General features: G+C 29.2%; 2 protein-coding genes across 3 annotated transcripts; both read left to right on the forward strand.

Annotated features, from left to right (window-relative positions):
• Nucleotides 1–108: 108 nt before the first annotated feature.
• Nucleotides 109–5,804, forward strand: LOC125070982 (glucoside xylosyltransferase 1). Of its 2 annotated transcripts, none has more exons than XM_047681023.1 (6): nucleotides 109–144; nucleotides 668–908; nucleotides 1,136–1,328; nucleotides 1,567–1,682; nucleotides 1,858–2,040; nucleotides 2,642–5,804. In XM_047681023.1, coding segments are annotated over exons 1-6 (912 nt in total). In that variant the 5' UTR covers nucleotides 109–142; the 3' UTR covers nucleotides 2,819–5,804. The 2 variants fall into 2 exon arrangements, with proteins under 2 accessions (XP_047536979.1, XP_047536978.1); XM_047681022.1 differs by lacking the exon at nucleotides 109–144 and adding an exon at nucleotides 151–496 and having other exon boundaries at nucleotides 599–908.
• Nucleotides 5,805–6,343: 539 nt separating this feature from the next.
• LOC125070829 (NPC intracellular cholesterol transporter 2-like) lies at nucleotides 6,344–12,503 on the forward strand. Its single transcript, XM_047680814.1, has 3 exons — nucleotides 6,344–6,529; nucleotides 9,939–10,049; nucleotides 12,083–12,503. Exons 1-3 carry the CDS (start codon nucleotides 6,439–6,441, stop codon nucleotides 12,379–12,381), a joined length of 501 nt encoding a protein of 166 aa, XP_047536770.1. The 5' UTR covers nucleotides 6,344–6,438; the 3' UTR covers nucleotides 12,382–12,503.
• The last annotated feature ends 456 nt before the right edge of the window (nucleotides 12,504–12,959 follow it).

Below are 12,959 nucleotides of genomic sequence, written 5' to 3' on the forward strand. Positions count from 1 at the left end.
TTAATTAATTTTATTCCGAATAATTTAATGACCGTCGAAATGCTGAAAGAAATAGAATTTCATATATTTAACAACATGTCATTGTCATGTAATGTCATTCAATGTACATTTATTTACATGTCATGGCGTAAAATGTTTATAAATGTACATATTTAAATATATGTTCTTGTAACTGTAAAGACTTTAGGAAGATTTCTGAAATAGAAATTTTAATTCCTTGTAATTTATTTATATTAGTCTCATTATACCAAAAAATGAATTAACCTTTTAAAAAAATATATAGGTTAAGTCCAGGAAAGTGGTACATTATAGATTTTGAAGAGTTGAGATGTGATCTTAAAAAAAAGGGTTTTGGTATTTTCTTGTCTGTCGCCATGAGACGGTTACCTCTTTTAAAACTTTTCATTCTAATTTTTTTATGTGTAACAGTTTTATACATTTATTCCGCTAGCAATCGTAGCAAAAACAATACCGAACTAGTAAAATCGGGGCATATGTAAGTATACAGGACTTACAATATGTAATCGGAATATAATAAAACATCTTTCGTATCATCTTGTTTATTAATTAATTATATTATTGAATTTTATCATTCCAGAATTGACAGTAACCAAGAGAAGCCATTTATAGATAGGATTGTAATATCATTTGTAGTGTGTGATTCTAGGTTTAATGAGTCTTTAAATGTTATAAAATCTGTCTTGCTTTTTACAAAGACTCCTGTTTACTTTGTTATATTCACTGACAATAAATTAAGATCACAATTCAATGAAACTCTCCACAAATGGAAACCTATGTTTGATAACCAGCTTGATTTTGAATTACAAAGAATCAAATTTCCTGAAGCACACGAAGAAGATTGGATGAATTTGTTTAGTAAATGTGCAGCTCAACGATTGTTTATTCCAGTTAGTCCAAGTTTTATATTTATAAAACTTTAGTATTTATAAATTAAAATACTTACTTTAGAACTAAATTGAATTTGTCTCTAGTCAAATTTCTATTTAACTAGAGACTAAAATTCAGATTATGTATATTTCAAAAATTATCCTTTTCAACTACTCTTATCTAAGTAAAATCAGATGCTCATTGACCTGTGCCTCTGATATATTATGTAACTACTTTTTTGTTTCAGAAATTACTCCCACATATTGACTCTATGATATATGTGGACACAGATACCTTATTCTTAGGACCAGCTGATGATCTGTGGAAAACTTTTAAAAAGTTTAACAATTCACAAATATCAGCTATGACTCTGGAAGATGATAATCCTAATGTCTCATGGTACCCTAGATTTGCCAAGCATCCCTTTTATGGAAAATATGGTGAGTTGATGTAATTTTTTTTAATGCTCTTTTACACACTATGTATAATACTAATGAGATAAGGATGCTAAAAATTAATATTTTATTTACATCTTTATAATGTAATATTTTATAACATTATACATTGTTATTTTATATGATGACCTAAACATTTTATAACATATTTTATGATTTTATGCGATTTAATATTCAGTTATATAGAATAATAAACATAGCTTAAATATTTATTAATTTACAGGTCTTAATTCTGGAGTGATGCTCATGAATTTAACAAGAATGAGAGAATTTGGATGGGTTGATTATGTGACACCTATAATGTTAAAGTGGAAACTGTACATTCCCTGGGGAGACCAGGTCAGATTTAATATATTTTTTATGATAGTGTAGTTTGCTATTAGTCTATTTTCTTAAATAAATGTGAACTACATTAGATAGATATTTTAGGAGTAGATTTAATAGCAATTTGAAATAACGAAAATATTTTATAATATCTACAAATATCTTTAAGACCTGGTTACCATCTTTTTAGGATATTATAAACATAATATTCCATTACCATGAAAGAGCTGTATATATAATGTCCTGTCGTTATAATTATCGCTCGGATCAGTGCATGTATGGAGATGCATGCGCTGATGCTACAGAACATGGTGTATTTGTATTACATGGCAGCCGGAAAGCTTTTCACAACCACAAACAACCAGCTTTTGAGGTAACTATTAAGGTTATTTTTTTTATTTTGTTAAATATATTACTATTATTTAGTTATTATTTCATAAACAGTTATTTCTTTTGAAGAAAATTGTATCTTCTCAGACTATGATGCATTTTGTCCATAGTTTGATGTTATTGTAATATGTGCCTTCATGTTTTTATAACCAGACTCAGATATGTTAATAACAGAGTAAGCAATCAATCATATATTTTTTTAATCTTAGGACCAAGGACTGTAAATAAAAACATATTTTTTTTAGTGGCAATATTAATCAGTGTGTAACATTTTCTCAGCCCATGGGTGGTCTGATTTGAATTAAACTATCGACTAACCGGGGCAATAAAATAACTGTGATATTTAAAAAAAATGTCCTAGATTTAATGTCAAATAACTTAAACGGTTTTTGTAATAGATTTTTAAGTATTCTTATGATTAGTTATCTTTCAAAAATACGTCAATACTTTTTCGAGCGTTTGTTGCTAGTCCTCGAAGCTTCGAATGATATAATATGTGTATATTTTTAATTTACAAGACGATTGAGAGATGATGATAATTTGATTGGTGAAGCATATTCAATTTTCTTTTTCTTAAATTCCAGGCAATTTACCGGGCTGTTGATGAATATGAAATTGGAACTGAACCAATGAAAATTCTGGAAAACATAGATAAATATTTAATGGATGCTCCACAGTCGCATTGTGGTAATTTAAAAGACGCCTTCCTTAAAATACCTCTACAAACATTAATAAAAAAACACTCGAGACCTGATAGATAATAGAAATATTGTTAGACTAACACTGAGACTCGATGTTTATTATATTAAATACAGATATAAAGTTTTTTCGACGTTTTGTGCACGTACACTAACGTGCATTACAATATTGGTCAGCTATAAAATAGTCGACTATATCATTAATCTCGAAACAAAATATATAAGAATCTGTTAACTTAAACAATAGTCAGCAAAAATAATTTACCAAATATTAGATTGTAATAGTTTTACTATGTCATATCTCTTACACAAATAAGTTTTAGAACAGTGGAATTATATTAAAAGCAAATTATATATTTAATATATTTATTTATTACTTTTATATGTGGTTAAAATCATAAAAATCACGAAACTATTATTCTTTATATATTCTTCTAATATAATTATAAAATTTAAGTAACGTTACTGGGATGGGATTTTCCCGTTCAATCATATGGGCCAATCATATATTCGCTGCCCAGCCAATGAGGTGCACATTTGTTTGTTTTACAATTCAATTAGGCTGTACCGCATCACAAACATGGGTCAAGAACTTAGCCTTAAATATTATAATACCAACTATTTCTATAAGTCTTAGTCTTAGTCAATAGATATACAGAGAATAAAAATGCTCTCCTTTGATAAAATTTTCCTTTATGTATTTATAACGAAAATACTTGTCTCATGAGAACGTTAATAACATCCTCATGAGACAAGTATTAATACAATTAAAACTCTTAGATTTTATTTTTGAATATTTTGTAGAATAGATAGAATAGATGTTTGCTAGAGAGTTTACAGATGAAAAGCACCATGACAATCAAAAATGACAAGTAAAAGATGAGAATGACAAATGAATGAGGTATTTGATGTATTATATAAAATTATTATTTAAAAGGGCTAAAAGGGCATACACTTTTGAGTAAAATATAACTAATGGTCTTAAATTGGCATAGGTATTAACAAAAATATTACGCGTTAAGACATATGTTATATTATAAAACGACCAAGATCTGTATTTATTCTGATTTCCAAATCATTGTTATTGATATCAAATTGTCCTCTTTACTATTAAACCACATAAATATGTGTGTTATAATAAACGATCAACTCTATTATATCGTTTAGAAGCAAATGATTGATAAATCAACGCTCGTGTGGGTCGTTTAATAGATTTTGTGTTTAGTTTTTTACCTACACACTTTTAACGAAAACTAAAATAATTACTTTGTTCCTAGATTATAATTTATGCAACTTATTTATTTTGTTTAAAATAAAATAATATAAGCTATTTATATATTAGATAAGCCATATGTATTTGTTTAGCCATCTTTTATTTTCACATTCAGCTCGTATCAACAATGATCAAGAAATAATTTATATACCCTTTACCAATTAAAGAAGGAGTAAAGAATTACGAGTCTAAAATTTACACTCTGTGCAATGGATAATAACTCTGCTTTATTAAGGACAACAATTCTTGATTCATATAACTCCATTGATAATACAACATTATATCAAATTTAATTTTACTTCAAAACTTCCAATAACAACTTAACTGACATTCGTCTCTAATTTTTTTCTCAAATCAAATTTTGAATACCAAATATTATTCAAGCTCTTGGCCAAAAATAACGCGCCAACTCAATGACTAAGTTGCACATTTGTCTTAACTCCTACTGTGGTTGGAATGGGCCCACATACACATACATTATTCCAATATAAACCAAATATTTTTTTGCCTAAGTTGTATAACTTAATGTTCCTCAAAATTAATCACCCAAAAAGTAAACATACAAATGTAGATGTTAAAATATTTGGTACTAGATTAAGTAAAAAAATTGACTTATTTTTGGCAGATCTCAAGCCAATAGTAACAGTATCAGAAATATAGAATAAATTGTAAATTTCATTAAATATCGTAAAAGTTACCTTTGCAACTGGTATTATAGTTTGCTTATAAATATGTTGTAATGTTTTTTTATGTTATAATGTTGATATTTCATAATGAACCGATGAATCTAATTTATTTAAGTTATGTATAATATTGGTTGAGGTTAGAAGTATTTTCCTTAGGGGTTGTTTGAGGAACTAATGTATGATAGATAGATTCATTATTGATATTTTGTATTGTTTATAAAAAAAAAAACAATAATATTGCAATAAATTTGTAAAAATTTCTACAATATATTTTTAAAGAGATTTTAAATTTGGGACGGGACTACTTACAAATTTAATCATGATACAAACTAATGATAATGACAAAAGCTTGGTAAATAGTTATAATTAGTCATAATTTGGCACAAAAATAAAACGAATTTCCAAATTAGATGCAGTTTTTAAGGTCGTATTGTCGTCAGTGGAAGACAGGAAATCTTATATATTATACACATTGATAATTATTGTTAAGTCACCCTATAATTTTGTAGCTGTAAAAAATAGTTCTGTGACTTGTCGCTCCTGTAGCCCAACATTGCCAACTCATTTGATTTAAAATAAAAATAATTTCTAAATATATAAATATGGCGATATTCTAAAATGTCTCCCTCTTACACTCAATGTAATCTACGTAGTTGTTAAAATAGTTATATAGGTAAGTTTTACAAAAGTATTGGCGGAGTTGAAGTTTCATTATTTCCTTTTTTTTTAAATATTACTATATGATTTGTAACTACGCTGTAAATATAGATGTCCTAAAAATGTGTAAAATAGCTATTTATACCACGACCTCAGCACATGCAGGGATTGTACACACATATGAGAGTTTATCTTAACATTTTTTTTACACTGTTCAATTTAGGGTCACAAGAATCTCAGCTAAAGAAGTATTAATGATTTATTTTTCATATGTTACATCGTATCTTGTTGGGTTAAATAATATAGTATTAGTACTATTGTTAATAAAATAATGCACAAGTTTTAATTCCATTTTAATTTGTTATTGATTCCATTTACTTTTGTTTATATTATAATCTACGCTGGTATAAGTATTATCATTACTGTAATCTGCCTCATTTTTAATATTTTTAAAATTATTTTTGATAATGTAAAATATTGTCAATAAAGTTTATTACTTTTAAAACGTGTGTTTTTGTTGTAATCACCATTTCTAAATATATTGAAATAAATAGACTAGGTACTTTAAAATATGAATATTTATACGTAAGGTGATATATATTTCTTCTTGTTTTGTTGAACATCGCACAATTTATTAATAAACTTTACATTACACGTATGAAATTACAAAACAGAAAATCTTAAGGACATTGCATAACGACAGTTTGTAGGTTTCATTTAAACCTGTTAGCTAGTTCCATTACATAAAATTGTTTAAACGACCAACATCTGTTTAAAAAAAATACAAACTTTTTAAAAGTAAATAATCATACGATTTATTTTACTATAACATTCGGTACCAACAAATTTCGTTGTAAGTATACAGTCGAGTATGACGTTGATAAAACGAACGCTTGCCGCTCGCCTTTATGTCCAATTAGTAAATCGTGCCGCATGCTTTGTGCACGGAATCGTCTCGCGAATCGGGACCCTTTCTTGACGTTGAAACCAGTTTGCTTTGATTTACCGATTGCTTCTCAATAGCTGCGTCTGCGTTTCAGCGAGCGGTCGTCTCTTCTGTCGTAAAAATGAATAAGCTATACTTAACCATAGCAATTTTATTAGCAGTTGCAATATTAGTCGTGCGAAGTGATGAAACGCCTTCGGAACAATGCCCAGGTGAGATTTTTATTTCATAAATAAACATTACCTTCATATTTCTTACTCAGAGGCCTAATTTTTTTTTTTAACCAATTAGTTACGTTGTTTTTAATATATCAAAGAATTAAATAATACTGTTCAAGTTTCACTTTATGTATGGTAAAATATATTATAATATAATTCGAAAATAAATATGTCATTGAAGCGAAATAGGCTTAATAAAACTAAAAGATTAAATTTAAATATGCATTAAAGGTATTTAAATATAGTTTAAAATCTGTGTTTAATTTAATCTATTGCATCTATCCAAAAACGAATTTGAAACCAGTGCAAGCTATTTTAATTCTTGCGCAATTTAAATCACTAGTCATAATATTTTTTCAATGACGCCTTTTAGCATCGTACATTTAAACAAAAATGAAACAGTTAATATAAGATTTTTTGTACAAGGCTTCTTGAGTATAAATATCATTAACAATGTTGTGTGATTGTGAGCAGGAACACGTTATGCTATAAATGTTTTACTCTTTTATTTAACCTAACCGGTTAGTGAAGTATAGTAGACCTATATTTCAATTAAATTTGAAACATTTTTTTTCATTGTATTTTTACGTATTTATATTTTGTGTATATTTTACTCATTACATCTTTAGAAAATTTAAAAATTACTTATATCAGTATTACCCATTTATTATATGTATATATATTTTAATAATAAGATATATACAACACATATTAAACGATATATAACTAATATTGAGCCCAGCGATATATCCGATGTTATGTGCTAATATGTCACACGCACTCCGTTCATTATTTTGTTCCGTATTCATTCATGCATTGACTCGAATATATTTATACTATCTCTCAAAATAATCGTCCAAATTGTTTAATGTAAATGGTTAGTAGCCACCAGTTGACCGGTCTCACTTCCTACAAAAAGGGAAAAAATCCAATGCCCCTCTGCTCGCCCGTTCCTGTTGCGGCGCGGAATCTTGTTTTGTTGAATGTCGCACAATTTAAAATTTAAACAGAAAATATGAATATACACCGGTACATGTTTCATAATGAAAGAAGAAAGTTAAACTGAAAGATGTACATAATAAAATCCTACCAACATGGTTTTTTTAAATTATATTTTATTTATTTGAGAATCTTACAAATATTGCTTCATTCTAGTGTTTTTTAAAATATCTCATATCAGTGACCCGTCCGTTGGTGTATTTATTATTTGAAAATTGGGAAATAATAGAGTTGTAATTTTAATGTTAAACATAGACCTAAATTTTTCCGCAGTTTATAGATTCAAATTTGCATATTTTTCAGTTGCAAGGTTAACATGCTATTGTTACGCCCAATTCCTAAGCCGTTTCGTTTTTTTTTTGTATGCAAGTCATTTGGAATCGGTGTTATTTTGTGAAGTATTTTTTCGAATTAGTACTAGAAGTTAAAGTCAATTTTAATGTATATTAAATATCCATGGTAACTTAATTATTTATCTGAATAAGTACTAATAATGAAGACCTACAATTTTCAAGTGCAAGTTATTGTTTTGATGTACGTCCTGAGGTTTAGCCAGTGAAACCCATGTAAACATACAAAAACATTTTTTGGACAAAAGTGAATAGGGTTATAGTTCATATGTCAGTACAAGCATGGACAATACAAGATTATTTCTTCCTCTTTAGTTTTCTTCTTCGGTTACCAAGGTCCAAAGAAAACAAGAAAACACCTCGCTTGGAAATGGTTGACAGTGGGTTCGTTCGCCATCCAGTTTGTGGAACAAAGAGAAGAATGGTGTTCTAAAATGTTGGGCGTTACTATTAGAGCCCTTATTCAAAACAGCAATACATACAATAAAACCAAACCTATCGTTGCGGGCCGAAAGTTATATTTTAATTATTTAAAATGTTTATAGCATCAAAAAATAAGTTGAAACTTACTAAAACCAAATCAGGGTCAATCTGACTAAGAGACAACGTCTATATAACGGAATATAATATAAAGGTGGTTCTAGAAACAATAGGTTTTGCACTGGAGTTCTAGAAGAGCATTATTTTTTTAAGTTAAATATATGGAAATTGATGTTCCAACGTCTGTTTATAATTAAAAACAAATTGTCAATCACTAGTTTCGAAAATTCATCTACTGTGAATGTTAAATAGGAGATAAAAGTCTGTATGGCAATTCTTATTTCTTTTGCTATATAATTACATATTTAAATTGCTGTTTAGACTTCTGTTTACAAATAAAATAAGCAGCACTCAGTATTGTTGTGTTCCGATTTGAAGGATGAGTGAGCCAGAGTGAGCCAGAGTGAGCGACATAACATTTTAGTTCTCAAGGTTTGTGGCGCATTGGCGTTAGTTAGACGAGGAATGGTTTATATTTCTAACAGGTTACTCCATAATTGTATCATTTGAAAACAATTCGGATAGTACCTAAGGTGTTACTGGACCGGTGATATATCCTATCAGGAAAATAGAATAATCGATTTATATATGTTTTAAACATATTTCCCTTACCTCATGGCTATAAAATATAGCCTTCTTTTGTTTAAGACTGTGTTATTGACAGTTACGACATTGTACAGATCGTAACTATCATTAATAAATATAAGCACAATGTGTTCTTCCTCCCAATGTTTATGATATTATATAACCTGATTTTCGCATTCACATGACATGCTGATCTGAGCCCTTAAGTGGACTTTTAAGTTCTTAACACCTTCTCAGAATCTCAGTACTTAACATAACATTACTGTTTTCATTAAGTAATGCAAATATGAAATATACTTTATTGCACACCACAAACAACACGAAACACACAGAAAACAAATTAAAACAAAATTAGTAAAATATTAAAACGAAAAATAAATTTTGAATACGGGTGTTGTACAATGGGAGACTTATGGCTAATTAGCCATCTCTTCCAGACAACCCAATCTGAGAGAGAATTTTTAAAACCATCGGCGTAAGCGCAGCAGTCATAAACTTACATACAAATATTTACACACTAATACTTATACTTCCTACATATATATAATATATATCTCTATTATACTCTAATACATATTTAAGATACTAAAATGTTATATAAAGAAAATTAATTAAAGTCGTCTAAATTACTTAGGTAATAGTTTTTAACGGCTTTTTTGAAAGCTGAAATTGATGGAGCTTTTTTTTATATCTACCTGAAGGGCATTCCATAACTTTATGGCCTGTACAGTAAACGAATTGTTTAGGAATTTCAATACGATAAAATGTTTTTATTTACAAGATCATAACATAAATAAATTGCTTACACCTCAGTATAAAAATAAAAGGTACATGGATACTTTACATAATGTCATTAAATTTATGTATAGAGTTTAAGGGTATTTTTATAACATGATTCTATTCTAATCAGAATTTTTTATCGCTTTCAGGTCGAGAATTCGATAATCTTCGTGAGAGAATCCAGGTGCTACCATGTGGGAAGTCACGTTGTAAGCTGCGTAAAGGAACCAACACGACCGTGATCTTCAAATTTAAACCAAGTAACTTTAATATGAATATAAATAAAAGAGATTACATATCACAGATCTCACAAAAGTATTTTTTATTACGGAAACTGTACGCTTCATATAAATAATATGGAAATATACGTTATTATCTGTACAGATAAGATCTACGTCTACGTCTTAGTGGAAAATTTTAGTTGATTATTTATAATTTAAACTTAAATCTCAATAGCCTTGAGCGCTTCATAATATAATTATGTATTTGCATAAGTCGATGTACTTAATATGTATATTCGAACCTATGTACAAATTTATTAGTAGCAATACATTTTCGACATAAACTTAAAATGTTTGTAGTATTATTTAAATTCATTTAATCATGTTTATTACATAGTTTGTTTCGCATGTGTTCCTATAACTCTACTCTATCGGAAAATGCACAGTTATTGTTGACACTAGCGTTAAAATATCGCACGCGAGTTCTATCGGATAAATGTTTACAAAAAATTAAAAAGACATCGCAACGCTTGCTGGACAATAGCTAGTTATATAAAAAAATAAAACGTGTGCAAAACTTGAGACGAAAGAGAAAAGTAATAATCTTTTTGTTTTGAAACAGATAAAAGGTTAGATTTAGATTTGATTTTAAAATTTTAGTTTTTTCGCGCCCTAATATTTTATTATCCGACCATGTTCCGTATATATATACGAACAAGAAGTTATTAAATATAATAAATCATATATCATAGCATAAATAACCTAAATTATAAAGCATATGGCCTTGTGGGTCGGTGGTAGAAGCCAAACTATGTATGAGCCAGTCAACTGGGGTCTCTTCTTCCTTTGCCACTAAATCTTCTGTTAAACTGTAAGCTATGTCGTGTAGTATTCTAATTAATTCGACCGCCGTTGTATCTACGCTTTTGACTGGTTATCACTATTTCATCTTCGTATGTCTCCCCACTCTCCCCCAAAGAATAATTTCGAAAACCTCTATGAGACACTCCAGCAAATTCTGTCTCCTCTTAGCATGTAATATCCTAGGCTTACCTACCTCAAATGACAGTAGGTATTCTTGTTTGACTGGAATTGTATGGTACCTAACATACAGATATAGTTGAACAAGGGTTGAGAGTCTAGAATCTCTGCCACCTTGTTTTATGGAAGAGTGGCCATCAGGCGGGTAATCCACTGCTGATGAGGTAAATTCCTATTTCTTGTTGTATTAATTTTTCACTTTTGCATTATGCATATGGGGGTTTAAATTATTGCAAATCACCCTATCACCTCCTAACGGGAATACGTCGAATTACCAATAACCCTGTATATCTCGGCGGAAAATCACGTATTTAAGAAAAACACGTGCCTGGAAATTATTGTTTTAATTATTTTGTATAATTGAAAACTGTTTGATTATTAAATGAATAATATTTAGTGAATTTTGAGATGTTAAATTAGTTTGAAATATTTCACCGTCCGTTGTGGGTGTTATATTGAGTGAATAGTGCCCACATCCATTTTTGTTATAAAAGGCCGAGTGTCCGCCGGTATCAAGAGGCTTGTTCGAGCCGTCGGAGCGATCGGACCTCCTCAGTTTGGAATAAATCAGAGAAGAATATTTCCTGAGCTTAATTTTATACCTTCGAGGATGGATAGAAATCCAAACCCTGACTTTCGTAATGTCAGCAGTGCTGACATGTTTTTTGAAAAACGTGCTGAGACAAGCCACTCCGTCATATATAATTTTTAGATTAGCATATTTATATATAGCTACCACGTATGACACTATAGTTTTAATAAGAACTCTTGTAAAACGATGCTTATAGGGAAGTCGGAATATCATATATTTATATGTTTTTGACGAATCATTTGATTTCGAACATGCGACAGTCGTACGGTTTTAAGTGCTTTCATATACATGGAAATGAGATCACTGTTTGATTGATTTATTTAATTAGGTAAAAAATGTAAGCGCTAATAGTTTTAAACTTGTTTTATAATTTTTCTATCGATTTACACCATCAAATAAACTATGTGCAGAAATATGTATTTATTGTTAAAATTTTCAGAAAAAGTTGTCCACAAACTTACGAATGACGTCTACGCCATGATCGCCGGTGTCCCATTGCCATTCATTGGCGTGGCTGGTGTGAGCGCGTGCACTCAGGTGAAGCACGCCGACACCGGGGAGGCTGCGCCTTGTCCCCTGGAGGCCAACAAGGAATACGTCTACACTAACTCATTCCATATAGAGTCCTTTTATCCACAAATACAACTTCGCGTGCACTGGGGACTCAACGATGGCAAAGAGGATGTAGTGTGTTTTGAAGTACCGGCAGTCATTACAGCAGCTTCTAAGAAGAATTAAGATATAAAAAATATTTCTCGTTTTTCCTAATTGTAGTTAGTCTGCCTGTACTGGACATAATTATCTTGTAGATTTAATTTTATAGTGTTATATTGAGAGCCCTATTTTTATAATAAAACTATTTAAAAAAATAAAACATAGTATTTTATTACAAAATTTATTATACTTAAATTCTATAAAATATAAATATAACAATATCACTTTTTACTATTCAACATAACATATAATTTTATCGTTTGTAATCTTCATTTTACATGGACTTACAGCTTCTATAGACGTTTAATTTTAAACTCAAATAATACGATTTTCGTGACATTTTTCTCAAACATTGAAATTGTATAATAAATGTATATTTATTATAGTTAATAATAACTTTATATTACAATATACAAAACTTTTTTAAAATTTAAGCAAATCTTCACAAAATTATCAATAGGGTCCAAATACATTTTGGTAAGGGTCATTAAATAGGTAAAATATTATCTTATGATAATTTTATCGATTAAATATACAAGTCGCTAAATAGTTTCACATTAACTTCTATCTATTACTATTATAGGGTACCCTGTGTTGTAATA

The sequence above is a fragment of the Vanessa atalanta genome, chromosome 18 (genome assembly GCF_905147765.1).
Source record: "Vanessa atalanta chromosome 18, ilVanAtal1.2, whole genome shotgun sequence".
In the NCBI taxonomy this organism is placed as follows: domain Eukaryota; kingdom Metazoa; phylum Arthropoda; class Insecta; order Lepidoptera; family Nymphalidae; genus Vanessa; species Vanessa atalanta.